The sequence below is a fragment of the Artemia sp. Qi Xiang Cuo genome, chromosome 21 (assembly GCF_049724085.1).
Source record: "Artemia sp. Qi Xiang Cuo chromosome 21, ASM4972408v1, whole genome shotgun sequence".
Taxonomy (NCBI): Eukaryota; Metazoa; Arthropoda; class Branchiopoda; order Anostraca; family Artemiidae; genus Artemia; species Artemia sp. Qi Xiang Cuo.
Window position 1 is genome coordinate 44,122,240 of NC_142814.1, and position 26,456 is coordinate 44,148,695.

The following is a 26,456-nucleotide window of genomic DNA, read 5'->3' on the forward strand; positions in this document are numbered from 1 at the left end:
TGACCCTTGATTTTTTTTAATAAAAAGGCTTCCTCAAAATTCTTATCTGGCAAAGGGGCGTGAGGGAGGGGCTAGTTGCCCTTCGATCACTTTTTACTCTTAAAAACTGAACAGGAACTTTCAATTTCAAATCGAACAAGCCCTCTTTTAATTGTGTACGAAAATTTCTTCCGAAACGGCTATACATGCCCCGCGGGTATAACCCATGATTAGCAGGTATATATAATTTTCTAACCACTAGTTAATTAGTTATGAAGAGAAAGAATTGCATTGAAAAAAGTTTGTTTGTACAACATGTGTCGACCCCGGAGTTTTCATTATCTGACCTTAGAACTTTTTTTCTAACAAAATTGTTACCTCAAAATTTTTATCTGATGTGTTTTGTGGAAAAAGGGCGTGGGGGGGTTATTTGCTCTTTGACCACTTGCTTCTTAAAAGCTGGACTAGAACTTTCGATTTCCAATCAAATGAGCCCCCTCTGAAGTTTATACGAGAATCCCTTCTTGCCCCCGGGCCCTGGGGTGTTTTGTCGACATCAGAGTTTTTTTTTTATTTAACCTTTCAACTATTTTTAACAAAATGGCATTTTTAACCCTTGCATATAAAGCACCTCTGGGGGGAAAATAATAAAAAAAAATATTGAACCTATATAAGATTTATTTATTCATTTATGTTTGCACCGGTTATCTTTATGTTTGTAAGATATTTAATTTTAATTTCTGTTTGTTTGGGGTTTTGTTTATTCTTTATAATGTATTACAGGTAATTACTTGGCTAAAAAAAAAAAAAAAAAAAAAAAAACTGTCTTCCTAATTTAATAAATGAAATGAATGAGCACTTGAACAAGGTCTAGACCTTACTCATCCATCCAATCACCTAGGACAAAACAGTATATTCAATCCGATAATCCGAAAATCTAGTCCAAAATAGAGCAAAATCAGCACTACAGTAATTTCTGGTCTTTTTGAGTTTTAACTATAATAGGAATTAATTTCTGTTGGTCCTGAGTTCAATATGGCTCTGTAATTTTCTTAGAAAACTTATTTTTATGCAAGGTTTTCTTTAATTAATAATAATGAAACATTGAAGCCTTATGGCCTTTGCTATAGTCAACTTATTTACATGCCTCTGATAAATCAAAAGGGATTCTTTCACGCGACAATGAATGGATCGAAAAAATAGCTTCAAAAGACAGTAGTTAGGCTATTTCACTTGTTGATGCAGAAAAAACAAGATCGTTTTGATTAGACTATTTTTCGGATTTTTTATGCCACAATAATTTAGCATTTATCGCAAAGTATGTATTTTAACCTTATTTTAAGTATGACTATAATTTTAAGTATTTTAGCATTTTCAGTTTGAGAAGATTTCTGGGAGTAATTGGATAGAAAATTCTTTATCTAGTTTTTAGTATTGTATTTTGATGTGTCTTATCGTCCCGTCGAAATTTCTTGAAATTTTTAACTTTCTTCCCGTACAAAACTTTACCTTATTAAAGTTTTTGGGGTGGGGGGCAGCGTATTGGCAAAAAGAAGAAGACTTTAGCGTAGACAGTAGGAGAGGGGGGAGGATGAGATATTTGAACTATTTTAAAAAATCTATCTCAAAGGTCTTATCGGATGGGTTTGAGGAAAAGGGGCGTGGAGGGAGGGGGGCTAAGTGCCCTCCAATCTCTTTTGACTCTCAAAAAGTGAACTAGAACTTTCAATTTCCAATCAAATGATCCCTCTTTGAAGTTAATACGAGCATCACTCCCATAAGACCCATATATGCCCCCCAGGGCTTAACTTACAACGTCTACCCCCGGGCCCTGGCGGGTTGTGGCAACACCGGAACTTTTTCTTATATGATTTTGAACTATTTTTAACAAAATAGCTATCTTAAAATTCTTATTGGATGCATTTGGGAAAAAAGGGTTCGAGGGGGAGGGAAGCTGGTTACCCTCCAATATTTTTTGACGCTTAAAAATGAGCTAGAACTTTCAATTTCCAATCAAATGAGCCTTCTCTGAAGTTTATACGAGCATTCTTTCCATAAGAACCATATATACCCCAGGGTATAACTTATAACCCTTGCCACTGAAGACTTGCCACTGTTCTTACAATTTAAATAAATAAAAAGAGTGTAAGTGTGTCCAGGTTGTCAAAGAGCATAGATAGAATCTTTTGGGACTGATATTAAGTTTTGTTTTTTCAGGTCAACTGCAGAAGCTATAAAATTATATTAAAAATACTGTTTGAGTCAGGATAAAAAAATGTTGAAAAAGTTTCTCCAACATACAAATAGCACCCCTTACTATGGATTCTCATAGAATAAAACTGGAAAGATATACATTTTTTCCCCATGAAAAAGTCTATGTCAGTAAAATTCAAGGTTCAAGGGTTAATTTTAAAATATCTGTACAAAATAAACATAAATAGAGGGTAAACGCCGGAGACACAAGGTCGAATGACAGAAATCCGGTACAATAATCGGAATAAACCTGTTTGACAACAAAAAATAAATAAGAGTTATTCCATGACTCACCAATCGACGGGCACCCACCCCACAAACCCACCGACACCGGGCAAAGATCCACCGAAAACACACCAATAAAAACAAACCAACGGGCGAGAAAGGGTAACCGATGACCGGCAGCTCACAGGGCAAAACACCCAACAAAACAATATTATCAAATTTACCCAGCTTTTTAATATATTATTAATTCTTGAATTTATTTATAAGGATAGAATGAAATTGCTTTTTTATATTTGGAAGAGATTTGCTGCAATCAATAAATGGTAGATAAAGACACCATGAACCCGTGATTTAAAATAATGGCGAGAACTGTGATCTCTCTGTGCTTAATTTTAGGTGCTGAACGTTCCATTTATGTCGGGTTTCATAAGCATGGCATGTTGCACAGGGAAAAAATTATTCGAACGAAAGTACGGAGGTAGTTGCGACCGGTCATGTTTTACCTTAAATAAAAAAGAATTAAGGGTGAATATCTGTGAAACAGGCAAAATATTAGGTAGAAGGTATAGAGTTTCAGCTTTACTCTTATTAGGGTACGAAGACAGTGATGGTAAATATTTCTGTAAAATTAGAAGAGCCCGGCTTTGAAGAATTTGTATCAGTTTCACATGACATCAGAATGTTGCCAAATATATCAGAGGACAATACGTAAGATGAGAATGAACCAACGCAAAATAAATTAAACGTAGGATTTCATACGGAAAAAAAAATGCTGAAACCTTCGCATTATACCAACCCCTTGAGCAACTTTAACCTGTAATCTATTAGAATGTTCTTTATATGACAGATTTTTATCAATAATAATACCCAGATACTGGAGCGAAGTTACCATTTGAATTTTAATATTTGTAGCCTGATCAAATATTGTTGAAATTGCTTGTGCATTCTTCCCAATTCTACTATAAATGATAAATTTGGTTTTTGATGCATTTAATGACAAACGATTAGCTTTTAACCATACAAGAAGTTGGGAAAATACGATTTGCAACTTCTCTTTGAGATCCTGTTCCGACTGTCCAGTAAGTGATGATCCAGTATCATCAGCGAAAAGAACATTCAGACCATGGTTTTCTGTCGCTGATGGAAGGTCATTTATGTATATTATAAAAAGTAGAGGTCCCAGGATTGAACCTTGCGGGACACCAATATTTGACAACAGACATGGATCCGAAACTGTGTCGTTGATCATAGTTACTTGGGAGCGACCACTTAGGTAAGATGCGATAAAATCGTGCGCTGGTCCTCGTATCCCACCTTGGTTTAATTTGTACAACAATATTTAATGGCATAACGAATCGAATGCCTTCTCAAGGTCCAAAAATACACTCGCCAGGATCCATTTTTTGTCTAGACATTCGTGAATAAATTGTACCATAGTTAATATAGCATCCTGCGTACTATGCCCTTTTCTAAATCCATACTGTGTTTTTGAAAAATAATCTATGAGCAGAGAAAATTATACATTCGATTATAGAAACATCGCTCCATTAGTTTAGAAAAACCCGAAAGAATAGAAATGGGTCTATAATTCGAGCAATTAGTCCGGCCACCACTTTTATATAACGGTAACATTTTCGCTTTCTTGAAAGAATCCGGAAAAGTTCCCGATCTAAATGACAGATTTATTACATGTCGCATAACTTAATTAATACTAGGTAAAATTGCTTTAACAATATTGGTCGACGATTCATCAATCTCCGGGGAATTTCCATTCTTTAAAAGCTTACCAACCTTAGCAAGCTCTTCCTCTCTTACCGGAGCTAAAAACATAAATTTTTCAGAACGAATTCCTAGGTACGTACGTTAATTACATTGCCCATGGGACATATTAAGTTGGAGCTTATTAGCTACTGACTGCCCGATTGACAAGAAATGAGAATTTATGTAATTTGCCATTTCTAGATCCCTTTCAATTGTATTACGATGGACATCCCGTATGTTTGATGGTGAAGAAGACGTCTGGGATCGGCTCAGACATGAGTTCATTAGTTCCCAATTCCACAAATACGTACAGAAATTAATTTAAAATACTTTTTCCACAAGTCAAGTTTTTCAAAGAAAAGTAAAGAGCTCCATTAAGCAAGGAATGAGCAAAAATAAAGTCAAATAATCTTCCAAGTGCAAAACTACCACAAATCAATATCAATAAATAAATGAAACTCAAAACAATCAGAAATTACAATAAATAGCCGAGTCTAACTTAATACGATCAAAAAATATATAACTAGAGCTGATGCCCTCTATGTCTTCTCCAGACCAGAACACAATTTGCTCTTTGCTGAAAACAAAATACGCTTGAATTTTTTTCACCTTTCTTACTTTCATAAATAAAAAATTATCAAAACCATAACGATGAAATGTCACTATATGTCAATTTAACTGACAACCCACGGTCATTTGTTTCTTTGTTTTTTTTTCAAAACTTTTCTTTGAAAAGTTTTTGCTGAAAAACTTTTCGTTGAAACTTTTGAAAAACTTGTCTTGTGGAAAAAGTTTTTTAAATTAATTACAATATATTACGAGTCAAACTCAAAACGAGCAAAAATTAACATTAGTAGCACTGACAATTCCCATATCCTTTTCGAGACCAAAACACAATTTGCCCTGTACTGAAAACAAAATACATTTAAATATTTTATTTTTTTTTACTTTAATCAATAAAAATTGTTTAAGGAAATAAATATCAGTATATTGAACTGACAATCTACAGTCATTTTTTTTTTCCAGTAAAGTGCAAATTATGTACTGATCTTGAGAAGGCATGTGGGTTTCCAGCCCTACTCATGTTAAATTTTTTCCGTTTTGAGTTTGAACTTGTTATTTATTGGAATTTTTGTTCGTTTTGGATATCATTAGTTATTGATGGCGACTTTATATAGTTTTACGCTTGAAAGATTATTTGACTTTGTTTGTACTCATTTTTTGTTTATTGGACCTCTTTACTTTTTTTTTGAAAAACAATAAAAATAGTCGTTCTAGTGAAAACAATAATTTATATCTTTTCGGTTTCTTTTCTACAAGAATCCATAGTTTGGCTTGCTATTTGTATGCTGGAGAAACTTTCACAAATGTTTAGTCCTGACACAAATAGTATTGTTTAATTTAATTTTATACCTCCTTAAGTTAACATGAAAAACATAATAGCATTCCCAGGAAATTCTATCTCTGCTCTTTGACAGCTTGGATACACTTACACTCTTTTGACTTATTTAAATTGTAAGAGCAGTTGTAGTAATAGCAGTAACTCCAAAAGCTTTAAGAACAGACGTAGTAATAGTAGTAGTCCCAAAAGCTTGAACTTTATACCTCAGTCGTTTTGATATATTGCTGATGTGTCTTATTGACAACCATATACACAGTACCTTTCGATTTAGCTGTAAAGCAACATTTAGTTTTAAAGCATAATAAGCCAATTAGATAAGTATGGGGGTGGGGGGTTGACATACCCAATATCCCTAGAGGCATAGTTAATAGACTGTTCTGCCATCCTTAACAAGATGACCATCTTTAAATTTTCGCTGGACATGTTTGAAAAATGAATGAGCTTGGAAGGAGCCAAAGGCCTTGTGATGTAATCTTTGGACTGTTTTTGAACAAATGGATATCTCAAAATTTCCATTGGATGTGTTTTGGGAAAATAAAACGTGATTGGGGACTTGTTATCTTCCGATTGCTCTTGGATGTGTTTTGGGAAAATAAGACGTGATTGGGGACTTGTTACCTTCCGAGAACTTCTGATTTCCGATTCAAAGAGCCCTTTTCGAAGCTTATACAACCACCCTTCCTTTAAAGAAACTTATATACCCCTGGGTCATACCTTACAACCCTTGTCCTTAGAGCTGTGCATGGAGGGTTGTTAACCTCCAAGACATAATTACTTGACCTTTCAACTACACTGAACAAAATAGCCATCTCAAAACTTTGATTGGATGTATTTGGAGAAACGATGGGGCATTTGGTTGATAGCTGCCCTCCAATCACTTCCGACTAATAAAAAGGGTCCTATAACTCTCAATTTTCAATCAATTGAGTCCCTTTCAAAGTTTTTACTATAACTCCTTCTATACGAAGTGCCCTGGTTAAAAAAAAAAGACACACATTGTACCCACATCGCTCTTAACTTTAGGCAGCGCTATTGCGCTGCCTATAGCGTATGGTCCATTTCAGGAGCAACTAGACAACTCTTGTTGCTTTTGATATCCCTTATTCAGCTAAATTACACATAACGGTTTGAATAATTCAAAGTGTTCCGACTTCTAAAGGTAGGAAGTAGAAAAAATATGGAGCCGTTTTCGAGAAAAAATACATATATACATACATTCATAAATATACAATTATTGCTCGTTTATAAAGACAGTAGCATCTCTCGAGTGCCATGTGCACTGCACAGTTCCACCATGTTTGGTATACTTTGGTCAGGCACGGTACGTGCAGCTCGCTGTACGTCATTTCTGACAGTCAGTAGCCTATCAGTATGTATTTGGCAATAACTTGGAAATGTTTCAAAATTACTTTTGAAAAAGTTTTTTTTTGGGCGAAAATTTTTTATTTTCTAAGAAAGGCCTACTTTTGTTGCATATGACACTTCTATTGCTATAATGAAGCTTATTTTAAAGCTTCTGATTGGACGCTGATTGTGTGTCTCTTTTATAATTAGTATTTTTTTTTTTAAGAGTAATATTTTCCGAAAACCACTTTTCCTTTTAAATTTTACCATTTTATAATTCAAAAGTTAAATTAGAAAAACCTTTGAAAATTTTTAAATAAACTAACTTTAAAGTCTAGAATAAGTGTACAAAATTTCATGTAGTTCTGAAAAAGTTTGAATCGGAGCCGTGTTGGTTTCATATTGATTGACCCATTTGTTTTTATAGCTACTCCACATGATCTTTTATTTGTTTTTATATGCGACAAGCGAAATCTTTCTGCGTTATGGCAATAGTAAATAAAAGATTAATTCCACTATTTTGCCAGATACTACTAATACTACTGCTAACAACTCACAGCAGTAACAAGTCGCCTAAGATCACAAGTCCTAGATGATGAACTGTTTGCTGTCTCCGACCATTGGCATAAATTGATGGGGGGAGGAAAATGTTTCGTATGTCTAGAATTAGAATTAGTCTTTTTTTAAAAAAAATTCAAAAATAAGGTATGTTTTAATGAAAATACCCCATAAAAAGGCAATTTCAAAATATATCTCATATCACTTTCTTCTTTCTTATAGGGTTCAGGTTTGTCAAGTTTCTGTAACTCAACTGAGAAAACAATGGACGAATCTCCGTCAACTTTTATTGCACTCTTAAACAAACTGACGAATATAGACAGTCCTATAGTTACTATACGGTGCAATGATGGCGATGTTAAAGCTAAGAAAAACCTTTTAACAGCTGTAAGCGATGTTTTCAAGTGCATGTTTGAAACTGACTTTATTGAGAAGAGAACAAACTTAGTTGTGGCAAACGATATTCATTTTGAAACGATGCAATTTATCATGCAATATTATGAAAATGGAACTGTTCATGGTTACCAGAAAGTTGACAAGGAAGAATTTGATTATATTGTCGAGAAATATGATTTTTTTGGTATAAAGGAAGATATTGCAGAAAAACTAATTGTTGAATATAGGAAAGAGGGAAATTATAAACTCCTTGAAGCTTATTTTTCAATTTCCGACAGTCCAAAGTCCAAGATGGGAGCGCTAAGAGAACTTGCGTGTGTTGCTGTAGAAGGAAAAGCCGTTCCAAGTTTTGTCAATGCATTTAGTGTTGATGATTTTATGAAATTCTCGAAAATTTGTTGTGATATGCTACACCAATCAAAGATGGAGAATTGGGAAAGCTTTTTGAATATATTCTACTCCTGGACATCAGAGAACCCCAAAGAAAGATCCATAGCATCGTTAAAAATTCTATCACTGATTAACTTAGAAAACTTCCCAGTATCCGAAGTTCTCATATTGTTTGAGAATTTGAAGCTTGGAGAGGAATTTAAAACAATGAAGTTGGTTTCAGAGAAAGCTTTGAGCTCTTTATTGAAGGTTGAAAAATATGATCAGTATTTAAAATCGAAAGATATTGTAAAGATTGAAAGATATTGTGCATTATGCAAGCATTGTGATGAGCCACCTTATCATTTTTCATCTAAATGCAGAGGATGGCACTATTGTGCGAGGTGTAAGATTGGGCAAAAAGAAAGGTGTATGGACAAGGGGGGTTGCAAAGCTTATCGCTGTCTAAAAAGTGAAACAAATATTTTTGGGTGGTATATTGATGAATAAGACCTTTGTATATGGCTTGTATTTCTTTTGCTATTAATCATACTTTTGTATCTTATTTGGAATATTTTTATAGACTTTTTTGAATATTTTTTCATAGACTTCTACGAATATTTTTTCAACCATCGATATCACAGATCTTTTCGGTACCTTGAAAGTGAAAAAAAAAATGTTGGGTGCTTAATTTCAAAGTAATTACGTATGGCTGGCATGGCCGTATCCAGAGGGAAGGGGTAAACCCCCCCCCCTAAAAAAAAAAATTCTCCGACTCGTAAAAACGTAAATAAAATTAATAGAAACAAATTTTGACACTTTTTTTATTGTAAGCCCCCTCCCCTGAAAAAAATCCATTTGTGCCCCTCCTCCTCCCCCTAAAAAAATCCTGTATGTAACCCTGGTGGCTGGTATTTGTTTTGCTACTAATCAAACTTTTAATCTTTTTTGGTTTCTTTCTATTTTGCTTACATTCCAAAGGGTAGGAAAAGGATCTGCCGCCTTTTCTCCATATTTTAACAATCATAGGCAGCGCGCTAGCGCTGCCTAAGTAAAGAACGATGTGGGCACAATGTGTTGTTTTTTGTTTTTTTTTTTCTCCACCCGGGCACTTCGTATCGAAGGAGTTGTCGTAGAAACTTCGAAAAGGGCTCATTCGATTGTAAATTGGAGTGGCTAGTGCCCGTTTTAAATAGTCGAAAGTGATTGGAACCTTTTATGCCCCCAGGGCATAACTTACAAACCCTTCCTCTGAAGGCTGTGGGGGACTGTCCTCCTCAAAAACATAATTTCTATCTGTAAATCAACTACGCTGAACAAAATGGCTATCTCAAAATTTTGATTGGATATGTTTCGGAAAAATGGTGGGCTTGAAAGGGGTGTTAGTTGCTTTCCAATCACTTTCGACTATTACAAAGGGCACAAGCCACTTCAGTTTCCAATTGAATGAGCCCTTTTCAAAGTTTCTACGACAACTTCTTCGATACGAAGTGCCCTGCTCTAAAGGAAAAAACAAAAAAAAATAATGCATTGTGCCCCCAGGGCAGAACTTAAAACCCTTCCCCTGAGGGTTGTGTCCTCCTTGAAAACATATTTTCTATCTGGAAATCAACTACGCTGAACAAAATGGCTTTCTCAAAATTTTGATTGGATGTGTTTGGGGGCACGATGGGCGTAGGGGGGGGGGGGGTATTTGCACTCCAATCACTTTCGACTATTAAAAGGGCACTAGCTATTCCAATTTTCAATCGAATGAGCACTTTTTGAAGCTTCTACGGCAACTCCTTCTATAAAAACCTCATACTCCCCCAGGGCAGAACTTACAACCCTTACCCTGAAGGCTGTTCGGGAGTGTCCTCCTCAAAAACATGATTTCTATCTTGAAATCAACTACGCTGAACAAAATGGTTATCTTAAAATGTTGATTGGATGTGTTTCGGGAAATGGTGGGCGTGAGAGGGGGGTCAGTTGCCCTCAAATGACTTTCGACTATTAAAAAGGGCACTAGATCTTTCAATGTCAGATCGAATGAGCCATTTTTCAAGTTTCTACGACAAATATTTCTATAAAAACTTATATGCCTTAAGGCATAACTTATAACCCTTGCCCTGAAGAATTTACGGGGAGTGCCCTACTCAAAAGTAAACTGCACGGAACAAAAAGGCCATCTCAAAATTTTGATTGGATTAGTTTTGGGAAATGGTGGGCGTGGAAGGGGTGTTAGTTTCCGTCCGATCACTTTCGACTATTAAAAAGGACACTAGCCATTTAAATTTCCAATCAAATGAGCCCTTTTTGAAGTTGCTCCAAGAGCATAACTTACAACCCTTGCCCTGAGGGCTGTAGGTGAGTGTCCTCCTCAAAAATATAATTTCTATGTGGAAATCAACTACGCTGAACAAATTGGCTATCTCAAAATTTTGATTGGATGTGTTTGCAGGAATTATGGGCTCGGGGGATGGGTAGTTGCCCTCCAATCACTTTCGACTATTAAAAAGGGCACTAGCCTTTCCAATCGAATGAGCCATTTTCAAAGTTTCTACGACAACTGCTTCGATACGAAATGTCCTGGTATGGAAAAACCAAATAAAAATAATAATAATAATACTTGTGCCAACATCGTTCTTTACTTAGGCAGCGCTATTGCGCTGCCTATGATACCACAATTTTGTTTGTCGACATTTTTGATGGTTCAAGCTCTTTCAATTTATTTTGATCTTTTTTCATAATAAACTCACTATTAAGATAAACCCATATAATATTTCTTGTTCTGCAATCACTATAAAACACAATTTCTTAAATTGTGTTAAAACACAAGGTTCTAAAATTTCTGTTTCTATGGTTTGTTAATCGCTCTTTAATAGGCAGCAGGAATTGCTCCGCAAATGATATACACTGATTGAATTAAACATTTAAAACTAGCCTTGGACAATCTTCTGAATATATTTCTAGTATATCTGAGTTTAATCAAGTTTGGCTTTTCTAATTTAGCTATAAGAAGCGCTCAAGTTTCTTATTCATGCTTGATGACTTTATATTGCCGTACCTTCTAGCATCCTAAACTTTGTTCTAGGACTTGCCTTTTACTCTTGCAAAGTTTACCTGAACTACTTATCTAGTCTGCTCCTTAGCTGTTGCTTTTTTTACAGCTTCATTATCTGTGTTCGTTTTTGTCGTTCTATGGAAATCCAATCCTCGGTTTTACAATTAAGCCGTTAGTTTTCGCCGTTCTTTGAAATGTTTCGCTTATCTTTGAAATGTCCTTCTTCGTTCTTAGTACGTCGTTCTTAGAACGACGAACTGAGCCTCATACTTCGTTTAACAACTTTAGTTTTACTTTTGAGCGCCAAGTTTTAAAATTATGACCCATGACAGAAAACGAGTTTATTGATTTATTTAATTTCGTAGTTTTGGTTGATGGGATCTTTCATCTTAAAAAAATGGTAGTGATTTGTTTTTTGTATATGTGCCACAGTTTTTAAATCTTCAGCAAGTTCTGGAAGTATTTTTGGCATAAATTACTTTCCAAACTTTCAAAAAATTCCTTAGGGGTCATTTGGAAACATCTTGGGAGGAATTCCTAGATATCTTAGATTACAACTAATACTAAGAAATTCCAGCTAACCCCAGGCTTCAATATCCTTAGGAATATTTTCAGTTGTTCAAACGTCTTAAGCTTAAAATTACTTTTCCTATCTCTAAGTCACCATTAGCAAGTGCCAAACATATTTGTGAGCTTCCTGATATGAAAACATCTTCTGCCACAGCTTCCAGTAGGAGCTCATTGTCAGAGTCACTTTCCTCTAGTAACTCTATTGCTTGTTTTGCTACATTTTCAATTATATTTTCCCTTTTTGTTGTGCTGGTTGATTGAAATTTTATCTGTGGCTTTGAAATTTTATCTGGCTGAGGAAAGCTCTTATGAGCCGTTTTTTCAGTTAAAACGACGTTCTTAGAACGGCAAAATAAAATGCAATTTAAGAGTAAAACTGAGAACATCTTATTAGAACTAAAAACGACGAACGGCGAAAACGAACACAGCTATTGCTTCCAACGTTCCTATTTTCCTAAGACCATGAGTCTGTGGGTACTATCTTTAAAAATTTGTAATGCGAGGGATTATTCTTCTAGCCAAGTTTTGAATGTTTGAAATGCCATCTATAATTTTTTTCCAAAAGTTTTGTGATATTTAGTGCTTGCTTTACTAACTCAATAAATTTAGGTTTGAAGATGAAAAAGCGATGATAAGAAAAGAGGAAAAAAGGGCAAGTGTCAAGAATAGTTAATAAGAAAAATAAGGTGTCATTTTTCAACTCTAGACTTCTAATTGACAGTTTTAACAACAATTATTTTGAACAGATCACTCTAACGGATCTTAGGAAACCTTCTTGTCGTCGTCCGAGAACTCTCGGCTCCAATCGGGTAATCGAGGAAGCTAAAAGCAATTGACTTTAGTTTTCTGAATTTAAGTTCTAGTGAAATGTCATTATGATTTGTTGTTTGATAAATTTTGCAAGATTTTGCTTAGAAAATTTTAATTACAAGTTTATCCAAATCAGAGAAGCAGTTTTCAAAACAAACTATTTCAAATTTACCTTATAATATTACTCATTATTTATCTTTTCAATCGCACCTTCCAGTATCTTTAGTGTCTTTTACAATTGTAAAAGACACTTTGTAAGACACTTTGTTGTCTTACTTTGTTAAATTATGGGAGAAAATCTAAGGTTACATGACTTGTCAGCAGAAATTGTAGCCTTGTCAGATCCTACCAGATGGCATTCACCTCTATTATAACTGATTTTTCACTTTTGTCAACCTTCTGGTCATATTTGCTAAAAAGTAAAATAAATGTGAACAGCACCATAATGAAAGACCGTTTGGTTGCCACAGTCCCAATACTTTTAGTCGAAAATGAAATGATAATGATGGCAGTGTTACTTCTGTGAATTTGCATGCCCTCAGACAGAAACACAGCCTATGTTAATGGCATAATTACGAACGGGCTCTTCTAGCTTCCGACTGGAAAGACAAAGAAGATGAGACAGAGGTTAAACGATGCGAGGAGAACCAGGGTAATACTCTTAGGTAAAATGTCCACAAGTAGTCTCAAGTTCTACATGGGTGATATTGAACTCATGGACCAAAGGGTTGGCTGTTGTCCTTTTGAAAAGCTTATGAAAAAGTGGACTGTGAGTTTCTTTCATCATTTTGTGCATGCAACACTAGCAAATGTGTTCTAATAGTTCAAGCAGGGGTGTCGTTTGGGGGTGGCAAGGGGGGGAGTTCCCCCCAATAATGGGGAGAAAAAAATATTATACATCCCAGGCCCTTTGACTATCCAGACATGGACCCTCTTCTCTCCCCCCCCCCCTAGTAAAAATGCTGGAGATTGGATCCTGGGATCAAGAGTCATAGCCTTGAATTCCTAAAACAAATAAAACAGCTCATCGGTTTTGTTTCGTTGTTCCTGGGTTCCTTCTCGAAGCTTTAAGCCCCGAAATCAAGATAATAATCAGGAACAAATCTTGAATAAAACAGAAAGTCGTGCCTTGAGAACAGAAGAATCCCTTCGCTAGCAGGTGTACACTTATTAGAATTATGTGACTAAAAAAATTCCACTTTGTGCAGAATACCATCATGTAAAATGGTAATATTAATATGCACACCATAAAAAATTGTTTTTGCTTGACTAGAGAACAACACCAAAATCAGAGACTTTTCTATTTTCAGATCTCAAGAGGCTACAATTAGTATTTCTTGCGCAACTTGAACTTTACAGTTGATTCAAAAGATGGGCTTCTAGTGTCTTACCACCTTTTTAATCCTTATTTAATTTGAAGTAGTTAGTGAGCCCATCTTCATTTTGAAACACTGTTGCCTACTAAATTTCGAAACCTAGAAGTGCCCATTCTTTTTGCATACATTTTTTTATTCAAGATACTAAAATTGTTTGCATAATCTGTCCCCATGTGTATTATAGCAGTATTCGAATTAGTTAATAATAAAGAATGCATTCTGCTATTTTTCTTTAAAAGAGATATGCTACTTTTTAATGCTTAAACCCAGGCTTTTTTAGTGTTCACTTGAAACCCAACTGCCATAAAAGGGGTTTGAAATGTTACTGAAGATTTACCTCTTTGACAGCTTAATGTGGGTAGCCTGTACTTTCTAAAATGAGCCAAAGAACAAGATGTTGGCGAGAGGGGACGATAAGAATACATGAACCATAAAAATAGTCTGTTGAATAGTGAATATCATGTTTCTAGAGTGATCCCTGCAAAGCTAAGTTTAATATATTGATGGCTATTAATAGGATCTCTCGTTCTAAGGGACCTTGAAATCTTGCAGGACCAATGAAGGAAAAGACCAGAAATTCCTATAGGTTTATTTTATATTATTTGGAGGAGCGGTATAAAATAAATGATTAATGTATTTTTGTAGATAAGAGTACACTATCTTACGTATGATTTTCATAGCCAACGCTCTAGTGTTGCCTAAATTAAAGAGCCATGAGTCTTAAATGTTATCTTTTTTTCTGAGCCACTTCATATGGAAGGGTTGGTCGTAAAAACTTCGAATGGGGCTGACGTGTATGTAAATTGAAAGCTCTACTGGCCTTTTCAAGAGTCAAAAATGGTCTATCGGCAACCTTCCCCCTTACTTGCCTTTTTTTCTAGCCACCGTGAAACTTTCAGAGGAAAGCTGAAGGGGATGTTAAAAGAAATCAAAAGACAGTATATGTATTCATGTTGTTAAAAGGGTGTATCTGTAAGTCCTTAGTGTGGGTATTAAAATGGAATTTTGAGGAAATACTGTTTAAAAGGATTAGAGATTTTCTATACCCCTTTCCCTATTCTTTTTATTTTCTTGTCTCTCTCCATAAGCTCCGCAGATATTCCATCAAAGCTTTGAGAAATCCATTGTTTTCAAAATAGTTGGAAGGACCAATAAAATATATTCAGGGATAACACTGCCCCCATATTTCTTTGGCAATCTATTATCATAGATTAATAATTATTTGAAAATGTCTATTATCATGTTAGCGGTCTCAGACGCAACCTTAATTGAGAGCGAACTCTAGTTCATAGCAGAACGAGAAAAGCCAGCAATTTGAATCAGTCAGTATCTCAGAAATGGTAATTTCCCCAGTTAACACCCCAAAATATAACTCAAAATCCAGAAAGAAAAATAAATATAACCGGTGTATTAAGATATTGCATCAATGAGCAATTCTAGTTATTCATGTTCGTACAAGATTGCTCCACTTTTGGCTGTATCCGTTGTTTACAAAAAAAAAAAAATTTTAATCCAATTGTCAATTTATATGGTAGTTGGTTTGTATTGGAAAATATTACCAAACAAATTTTGCGGTAGCCTGATAAAAATTATAATTCTTTCCCAACTCAGTGCCTTATGTCACAAAGTAACTCAATCTACTTAGTGTAATCATTGTCATAACTAAATAGAGCCGTAATGTGGAGACAGGCGTGAACTTAGAGCAATTTTTATGACGTTAAAAATTATTTAAGAAGATATATTTACTCTAGTTAGAATTAATAAATACAAGAATTAAAAGATGTATAATTTTGCATTGCTGGTTTGACACTAGCTATTCTTTCCATGGTCTTAGATCCATCTTAGGTATGCCATTACTGGAGCAAGTGAGTCTCGGATTGAATTTTCCTGGTACCCGAAATACCATCGGCTGTAGAATCTTTATTTCATCTGAATTATCACAAATAAGGCGAGCCAAGGTGAATTTCCTAATCTCTTCAAGTTGACCTGAAAATATAATTATTATTTTTGTTTAATTCAGTTACAATTGTAAGGGTGTTGGACATAAAATATAAAAATATCACCCATCAGACTCCCAAGAACCAGTGCAAGAAAAATCAGCAAATAGTTCCAACATGTAACAGACAAAGATGAAAAAAATGCAAATAGAAAAAAAATAATAAGACCCTCACTTAATATCCTTCTCCTACAAAATTGCTAACAAATACCAAAGAGAAACCGTCACACCCAAAATTTCTGTGGGAACCCTATGTTTGTAACTGGCTTGGATCTTCACAGCTATAATGCAAGAAGCACAACAAAGATGTGTCGCTGAAGCAGAGATGTACTTCAGTGGCAACAAAGTGAAACGAACTGGTCAATATTTTCTGCTTAGCACGTCAGACCATATTTTTGGAGTCATTTACTATTTGTGGTTTAGTGTGAGCACAACTGAAATATTTTCTAGAAAATTTCAAGGAATTTTTTGATTTGAATTATCAGTTTTTTTCATTTTGTTTAGTAATGCCATGAGTGAATTATTACTTGAAGTATGCCGTTAGCCCATTGGTGGGAATTATAGGTTTTTGTTTATTTACATAGATGTATGTGTTTGAGGTTGGAATTGACCCAACGAACCAAAAAGGTTCCCTGGCTTTTATGTTTTGTAAATTTATTCTTAAACAAAGCAATGCTCCTGGAAAAAACAGTGTTGTCATTAGTTTTTTCAAATTTCTATACATAAAAATAGCTACAATTAATATGCTACTCAAGAAATATCCAAACAAACACCACAAATGAATCAAACAGTTTGTAATTAGTTTCCTACATTTTCTAAACGTAATAAGCCTCAATTAATTTTTTACTTGCACAAAAACACTTGCAAACACTAAAGAAAAACTGAAAACACTGTTGTCATAGACTACAATATTTCCTTTATATAATAATAGCCTTAATTAATATGCTAATCCTTCAGAATTACACATAAGCACCAAGAAAAGACAAAACAGGGTTGTTATTGGTTTCATATGTTTCCTACACATGATAATAGCCTCAGTTGATATACTACTCCTATAAATATATACACAAACCTAAAAGAGAAAAGACCAAAAAGAAATATATAGTAAGATAAATATAGTCTTCTATATTTCTGGCCAAAAAGTCTGTTTCAGTTAGTAAAAATCCATACATAGCGTGTTTCACTCACTGAGTAAAAAGTGTGTTTCAGCAGTAGTTTTTCAATTTCATTGGTTCAACTTTGTGATTTCTTTATATATCTTATTAGGATTATTCCTTATCCCTTTGCTTGAAGGGGAAGCAAATAACGCCACGTTTGAAAATCTGATTGGCCATGTGTGTATATTGTCAAGTAAGAGTTTTGTCAAGTAAGAACAGTCATACAATAGTGTCTTATTAATTTGAACTGCCATGCTCGATCGACTGATTTCTTAAGAAATCCCCTCCCCCCGAAAAACTCTAACGAAAACCTCTCTCAACAATCTCTCTGAAAATCTCTAGAAAACTTTCGAAAACAACCCAGCTAGAACATTGTACTTTGCAAGTCTTGTATCAGACACCTACGTTGATCCCTCCACTTTAGAAGATCCAAATAGGAACGATAAGAAAGGTTCCCTCTCCTTTGTTTCTGACTTTCCGGTCTGTTAGTTGAAGGTATGGTACAGCATCGATGTCTGCTTTTTGCAAGTACACAAATTTACCTCCCTCTTAGGAAATTCTGCTCAATTACTCTAAAGCTGACCCATCGAGAGCAAGGTACATGAATAACAACATTGTTTGACATTGCAGTTCGATATGAATAAATCCTCCTACGTTCATTTTATTTTCATTTTTATCTGTTGACTGCATCAAATAAGATTCAACAGTCACTTAAAGTCTCAAAATCTAAAAGACTATTGACAAATTCAATGCTTGAAAGTTCCTTATTCTGCGAATTAAGAAATAAAAGAAACAATCAATGAATATTTGCGCCATAATATATTAACTTAAAGTGGACTATAATCAGTTAGTGTTCTGGCAATCTCCCTGTACTTTTATTTCATAACACTGAGGAAACTTTCCTAAGGTCTTTAAGACAGGCAAAACTGGTTATTCAAGTCTGCTTCCCCGTATCTAGTTGACTGCCACAATTCCAGTTAGATGTTTGATGTCTGTTTACCTCTACGAAAACATGAAGCTTAAGTTGGCAAATTTCAAAGCCTCTGCGTCTGTAGAGTATTTTCTTCTGCCAATAAAATGAAGGCACACCTTTTACACAAATTTTATAAGATTAGTCTCTTTTTCAATTGATTAAAACTCTCGAATAGCTTTTTAAAGTCTAAACCAATAGCAAAAATAGGATTTTTTCCATGGGAAATAATATTTGTAAGAGAGAAAAAGAAGTCTTAGAAGTCTATACTTTAATAAAAAATGCCATAAGAGAGGGGACAGGCAGTTTCTATAAAAACAAATTATGTACATATATAGGGAAAAATACTGTAAAATTTGGTAAACCCAAAAGCTATTCGTTTGCCCATTTATGTACCTGGCTCACACGGTCCCAGGAGCAAGCATCATCTCACTCCTTTTATTTTATGTTATTTTCAGTAACCTTCCTAACTGTTAAAGTCCTCGTGTCAATTATTTCTTCTTTTTGTTTCATGTTTTTAATGCCAGTTTTGTCCTTTCTGTTTTATCTACTTTCTTGGTTTCTGTACTACCCTTTTTTAAAATTTTTTGTCTTATTGTATTCTAGTATGTATTCTGCTTTATCTTTGTTTTATATGCATTGTGGGATTTACCGTACCGTTAATGGTTCTTTCAGTGTTTAATTATTATTATTATTTATATCATTATTATATATTATATTGCTAATTATATTAATATTATTTATTAATGTATTGTCTGGCTTATAACAGGCCAAGCTTCTTGGGGCGAACAACCGTTTTAAGTTTGTACTAGTGTTTTAGTATTGATAAAATGATTGATTGATTGATTGAGCCCTGGTGATAATGATGCTTGAGTTTTGTTTTAACTGTTCAAGAGCTTTTTTTTCCTCGTGGTTTACTGATCTTGGGAAATACACAATGAAATCAAGAAGGCTTTCAACCACCTCACCTTCCAGGAAATCTGAATTTTCCATAGAACCCCTGGAACCAAATATACCCGACGCCGCACTGAAGGATACCTATGAGAAGTCTACTTGTATTTTAAGCAAGCTGTGAAGTTTGTAGTCATAGCAGTTGCGTTGCACAATTAATGTCATGCAACTCTTCTTATAACATTCTTCGATATTGAAAACAGTGCAACTTCATACCAATGTGAAAATACAATTAATTTCTTGTTATGTGATAGAAATTGTGAATTCAGTCATTCAATTCAAGCCCTTAAGTTAAGCAGCAACATAAAGAGGGATGGGTTAAGCGGGATAGTAACTTTCCTCGTATATAGGGTAGCTTCTGTTTGTTTTAAGTTTTAATGTCACTATTAACTTTCATGTGAGAGCACTTGTATCTAATTTGTGTTTTGTCTAAAATCTCATATCTGTTTTATTTTTAAGAATTTTAGGCTTAGAACTTAAAAAAACTAAGCATAAGTGTTTAAATAAAAAAAAATACTATTCAAAGATTAAAACAAATGAAGCACATGGCATTTCTTGCTTTTCTTCTAAAGTCAAGCGCAATACAGGTTGAAAAACAAAAAATAAAATTTTATACCAGGAGCACACTTAAGTCCCGTGGTTCAGGATTAAAATGAATTAGAGAATGTTGGCTGGTTTAAATAAAATCAAGTATTTTCAAAATAATATTCAGAAACTCTTTCCAATAATATTATGTCTATTAAATTTTTGTATTTTATTATAAATCGGAAAAAAAATGCTCAAGGCCTTTTGAAATGAAGACTTAGATATCAGTACAACTGTTTTATATAGTTCAACATCCTAAAGACACAGGTGTCATATTTTATATTGTTTTTATTTATTTAAATCGCTATCATACCACTCAAAAATGCATGCTACATATCGCTGCTTTTACAATCACAAAGAAAAACGCCTCACTTGGAGTGAAAGATCCGTGTTGACCTCCATGTTCGTAGAAAAATCGGTCTCCCTCTTTCAGCCTAGCAAACTGATCTGCAATCAAGCATGTGAAAGTAGGACCAACCATTCCTCCAGGCACTTGTCTTTCGGATAAACCACCGACATACAGGTCTATATCTTCAACACTTGCATACATTGATTTTAATCTTGCTACGACCTAAATATAAATATGTATATATTATTATCAACGTAGGATGAAAATATTTAATAACTTATTTTCTCAGAGGCAACACTATAGCGTTGCCCGTGGCCGGCGTTTATCCTCCCATAAAATACCCCCCCCCCCCGAAAATTATTCCCCTGTGGATAATACACAAAAGAAAACACCTCCCCCCTCCGCAAAAAATACTACCGCCACACGGCTGGTTGATCTCAAATCCTTTTGGACTTTAAAAAAAGGACTAGCACACTCTTAAATTTTTGCGACCTTGAGGCGGTTCATTTTCAAGACAAAATAAACGAAAATGAACCTAGTTTGATCTCAAGATAAAGTCAAAGTCTTGTTTCCAGTCTCCAATGAAAATAAAAATTTGTCATTTTCCGCTTTTAGGTGTAAAAGTGATAAGTTGTAAGTTTTGCCTATTATTTATTGACATTTAAATTAATATCTATATTTATCTAAAATTTAGCCTAAAAAGTAGGGGATATAAAAGGGTAATGACCTCTTTCATATAACGGAGGATTTCTGGCTGACTGTTCGTTTTATGTTTCAATGTTGTCCTTTAGATTCATTTACGTTCTATTTTATCTAATGCTTATTGTTGTCTTTTTTATATATATCGATCAATTGTGCCTGGAATTTCCAGACTCTGATACATGCTCCTTTAGTACTTAACTTGCTAATAACTAAATATAAGCTAACATTTCATTCTTACTGAACTAAATCTAGGCCAAATTGCTACTATACTGCAATAACATAATGCTACTCTGCAATAACAGTCTATTCTTCAATTCATCAGACAAACTTATTCACAGGATAGCATTTTACAGCTACATACGTAGTAATATATTTTGTAGGCATAGATTTGAAAAAAAGTGGAAAAGTTTAAAAAAAAGCTACGGAAAAATATGAAATTAAAGAAAAACAGCTTGAGATTTCGGGGGAAGGTGCAGAAATAGAAGTTAATCCTTTACCCCTCTACAAATCTATCAAGAAACTGGTAACTATAGAAAAAAGATAAATTTTATGATTTTACGGGAACGGAAGGAGGTATGGATTCAAAGCCGCCATATATGCCTTTATACCTATACCTATATACATATACCTATATACCCTACATACAAGTCTTACAAAAGACTAATAATCAAGAATGAATTTTAAAGAGATCCTGAGGAATCAAAGCTGTTAAAACAGCTTTGAATATTGTAAACTAGGTTAAATTAATGGGAACCATTGAAAATGACTGATGTTTCAAATAAAGAGGTCCAGAACTTCACTGCTTACGTATCCAGACAGTATTTTACTCCATTGATTCTTGATGTTCCCTCTAAAGCACATATTTTTATAACCCCTCAACCTCTATAAGTGGCACTAATAGGACCGGATATATTCATTCCCTAGGCTGGAATAATTTTTTTTCTTAAATCACATTAAAAGCTTCCTTAAAAATTAAATGTTTTCGATTTTGTATTGATCAATTTACTTCTCGATCTAAGAGACTCAAACCAAACCTTAGTAACTCAACTCTGTTCATTGAAAATGTTACGTTTCAGAAATCGAATGCTAAGTTTTTTTTTTTCTCCCTTGATTTTGTTCTATTTGTGTCCTTTGCTGGCTGATAAAACTTATTTGACTATAGGTAGTCTTCAATTTGAGCTTAGTTCAAACCTTTCGAGTCTATTTGAATGTATTTTTGGGTCTAAGTGTCTATCCTCTTCCCAAAAAATAATCCCCCTCCCACGGAAAAAATCCTCCGGAAAATATCCCCCCTGTGGAGCACACTCCTCCATAAAATAACCCCTCCCCCATGGCTGCTTGTTCTCCAGTCACTTTTGACTTATTAGAAAAGGACCAGAACTCTCAATTTCTTATGTAATGAGCATCCTCCGAAGTTTCTAAGACCATGAGGTGGAGGTGGGGATGAGAATTGGACAGTCCCCTTTCTATGTAAAATAAGTTCTGCTATTCTCGGGGTTTAATGTCACTCTTTTTTTTCATAATAGCAGCGTAGACCAGAACTATTCCCAGAAATAAAGAAGGATTAAATGTCAATTTCACATTTTTTATGTGTTTTTAAAGTTTTTGTACCCTCACCCCATAAAAAATACCCCCCCCCCACCCAAAAAAAAAAGTCCTGGATATAGCCCTGGGGATTATTTGTCAGTTTCTAACTACATCCTCCCCTCATCTCTTCTCTAGGACTTATATGTATTGATCTGAAGGCTCAATGAAAGTTCGGAAATTTTGGCATTAAAATACATCCTTTGAAGTATCTCTATCCCTCTCTAACTAACCACAATATTTCTAAGGTCAAAGCAAATTTCACTGTCTTGAGTAAATTTCCTGTTGTTTCACAATTCCAACATTTGCATATAAGGGTTTTAAAATTCTACAACGGGGTTCTCTGATTGTTCTGTAGTCAGGGAGGGAGGAAGAAGCCTCATAAGGTGCATTTTAATATCAAAACATGCTTGCTCTCATCGAGTCTTGACACAGATAAGGATATAGATAATTTCGGAAAAAGGATTTTGTCCCTATTTTGAACTTTTATTTTATCCTTTGACAGATAAAGATTGATACAAAATTAGTTCTAAGGAAGAGGCAAGGGGAGATGGAGGTATTAATTGATGTATAATCCCCAGGTCATATCCAGAACTTTTGCTTAGGGGAGAGGGTACAAAATAACTTTTAAAAAAATCAAAAATGTGAGATTGATATTTAATTACTCTTGATTTCTGGGAATATTTCTGGTCTATGCTGTTTTTATAAAACTAAAGAATAACATTAAACCTCAAAATAAGCAGAGTTTATTCCGTATTGGAGAAGGACTGCCCCTTCTTCGTCCCCAACCCTACTTAATGTGCTGAAACTTCGGAGGGTGCTCATTACGTAGGAAGTTGAAGTTCCAGTCCGATTTTTATAAGTTAAAAGTGATTAGAGACCAACCAGCCCTGGAGAGGGGGGGGGTGTTTTCCAAGGGTGTTTTGGCGGGGGGCGTTTTTCGCGGGGCGGGGTATTTTATCGAGAGGGGAGAGAGTTTAAATGCCGGCTCCCATGTGTTTTGGCTATTATGGGTATTAAGTAGAAAACAAATCTTGGATTCAAGGGACAGATTATAATAAAATAGTAACACTGTTGTGATACGTTGAAAAATCAAAATTTTAAGACTACAGAAAAACAATAGCCTATACCAAAATCTCTCATAAGAAACATAACCGCTAAAGTGCTAGTGATTTTAAAATAAACCATTTTTGACCCTTTGCCCTGAACCAATCTTAGGTATATTCATATCTGATAAACAGAACCTTCTAATATTTTTGTATTGGTTGTAGCCAGGATTGGAATTTTTCAAAACATTTACTCATTATGTTTAATCTTGTCACGTTGAATAATTAACATAAATAAACACACTCACTTGCTAATTTGAGCAGCAAAGGCAATATCAAGGGGGTTTTCAACCATCCCCTTCCAAAATTCTTGTCTGACTCCTAAATACGTTACAAGAATGCAACGAATTTTGGATTTAATAGGGTTTTTATTGTACTACCCGTCTTCCCCTGAAAAATATCCCCCTCCAGTAAAAATTATGGCTATGGCCTCGTTAGTAGCACTCTCACTCCGTGAAAATCCCTATATTAACAATATGTTGATTCTGAAAGATCACTACACCCTTAAAGAACACCCTTTTACACCCTACTTAAGCTGTTTGAGGTCATTTGCCCTACAACTTACTTTTTCACTTATTTTACCAAGCTTTTTTAACCAAGAACTGGGTAAATGTGTGTAAATGACTTTTTGATTGAAATTTATATTGCATTTATGTATTTTTCCTAACTTCTTAACATGTATATGGTTGTCAAAGCTTTCACTTAACCAAACCATAATTAATCTCTTGCTCTTTGTCTTTAGTACTTTAAACCAATAAAAATTAAAAGTTTTGAGAGTTTTTTGACAAGTTCTGAGTTCTCCCACATAGCTATCTCCCGGTGACCACAAAATGCGGATATAAATATCAACTTTCATTGATACTTATGGGCTAAGCATGTTCTATGGGCGTGCCATAAATGAGAATTCCTTAATAGAGTAAATAAGCATGAACTAATTATACAACAATTACTGATTATCCAAACAAAAATATACTTAATTCCTTGCTAAGTTGCTGCTGAACTCGTCTGGACAAAGAAAAACAAACCAACAAAATAACAGTCCAAACATTCCACTATGTTCCTTCAAGTAGCTCAAGCAACAATGAAAAGGAAATCAAAAGAGACACAAATAAAAATAAAAACTCATAATTAGAAGACGTTTTTCCTTGAATTTATTTGTTAATTCTTCAAACCTTTTTATTTCCTTGATTGTCTTATCATTACTTTCCTATAATTTATTCCCCGATAAATAAAATGAAATTAAGACTTTACAATGATGGCAATTGGAGCTGACAGCTTTTTGTGCGAGTATTGTAATTGTGGCAATCAGACCTAACCTGAGATATGCATGGGAAGCACAAACGTGAACTATTATTATATTTAAACATAAGGAGAAGATGATAAGTATCCCATAAGCCAGCAGCTGGTAAAATTTTTACCTTCAACACTCGAATCTCACAGAATCACTAAAAGATTTACTTCGAAGTAAAAATTTCTGGACAAATTTCGGATATTTCAATGAGTGGCAAGCAAATTTCAGGATCTAGGTCCGTGTTATGTATATAGAATTAGTTAATGTCTTTTTATAGCATTTTGTATGTTTGGGGAGGTTTTTTATAAGGGCAATTTGTCTTTAATATGGGCTATTTTGTGTGGACATATCGCTGTTTAAATCACTTGCAAAGAGCCACGTGTAACCAAAGGTTCAATCCAAGAAATCAGAGACTAAAGTTTGATTTATGAATTGGCAAAGCCTTAAAAAGAAAGATCGATCTTTTTAGTTTGAGGCTAGTACACTTTTGTCAAAATTATATCATCAAGAACGACGGCTAAAAAGTCATCTAATAGTGATAAAAATAGGTGATCTGAGAAAGAGGCTAGACACATGCGCGTTTGGCATAGATATTAAATTAAAAAAAATTATCAGCACTTCGTCTAGGGAAAAAACACACAAGAATAAAGCAGTATTCTTTTACAAAATCAAAACATCGGATTCCTCAATAAGTCCTCCATGCCAAACAGCTTATCATTAGTTATATTTATACACAAAACCAAAACACAAAAACCAGGATTCTACAATATTTCCTCAAGTCGACCTAACTGCTGTGGGCTTGACATAGACTCGCTACTTTGAGGAGTGCAAACAAAAAGCCACATGTCCCCACCGTAATGTGTATACTCTACAGGATTACTACAAGGTAAGTCTTTCGTCAGATTGTGTACACCAGGACACTTACACCAGACAGTGCAGTAACCTATAAGACAGTTAATACCTTGACACTTTATGCAGCAACAAAATCAGAGTGCTTTAATATTCAGAGACTGAAATATCGATCTTTAATATCGAATCGATATTGTTCAATATCGATCTTTAAACGAAGCCCAGGAGTGCTTATCAATAATTCTTGATCGCTGAAAGCAATCTTTATACTGCTGGAATTTCCGGTACGCGTATGTATTCTTAGCCATTGCAATAAAAACTCTTTAAAATTCACGCCTCGTTTTTTTTGGGAGGGGGGGGGTATCTTTGTCACTTTTATATTTTTTGTTGGCCTTATGTAGGTTTCATTATTTTCACAGTTTCTTAACTTGGATTGCCTTTACATGTCTGAAGCCGGAAAAAGCAAATATTTAGGTCGTCTGGCTGCCAATCTTCGCTATTGCCTGGCTGCTTACTATTATTCGTATTAGATGGCCGATGGCTGTCAATCTGCTATCTCATTATTTATATAGAATTATTTCATGTCTTTTTTCTAGCATTTTGTATGTTTGGGGAGGTTTTTTATAAGGGCAATTTGTCTTTAATATGGGCTATTTTGTGTGGACATATCGCTGTTTAAATCACTTGCAAAGAGCCACATGTAACCAAAGGTTCAATCCAAGAAATCAGAGACTAAAGTTTGATTTATAAATTGGCAAAGCCTTAAAAAGAAACATCGATCTCTTTAGTTTGAGGCTAGTACACTTTTGTCAAAATTATATCATCAAGAA

General features: G+C 34.6%; 2 protein-coding genes across 2 annotated transcripts in view; one reads left to right on the top strand and one right to left on the bottom strand.

Annotated features, from left to right (window-relative positions):
* The first annotated feature begins 7,776 nt into the window (after positions 1–7,776).
* On the top strand, positions 7,777–8,797 carry LOC148939601 (uncharacterized). The gene has a single exon (XM_089106923.1). The coding sequence runs from the start codon at positions 7,787–7,789 to the stop codon at positions 8,795–8,797; it is 1,011 nt and encodes a 336-aa protein (XP_088963049.1). The 5' UTR covers positions 7,777–7,786.
* A 7,025-nt stretch (positions 8,798–15,822) lies between these two features.
* LOC148939602 (salivary peroxidase/catechol oxidase-like) overlaps positions 15,823–26,456 on the bottom strand; it is a 66,142-nt gene continuing 55,508 nt past the window's right edge. The window contains exons 11-12 of the mRNA XM_089107189.1: positions 20,118–20,316; positions 15,823–16,072 (exon numbers count right to left, since the gene is read on the bottom strand). Coding sequence (XP_088963315.1) covers positions 15,900–16,072; positions 20,118–20,316 — 372 coding nt within the window. The 3' untranslated portion in view covers positions 15,823–15,899. The remainder of the gene's footprint in view (positions 16,073–20,117; positions 20,317–26,456) is intronic.

What these genes read in the sequence shown, in the direction of transcription:
- LOC148939601 (XM_089106923.1), top strand. Translation starts at nt 7,787, where the DNA reads ATGGACGAATCTCCGTCAACTTTTATTGCACTCTTAAACAAACTGACG.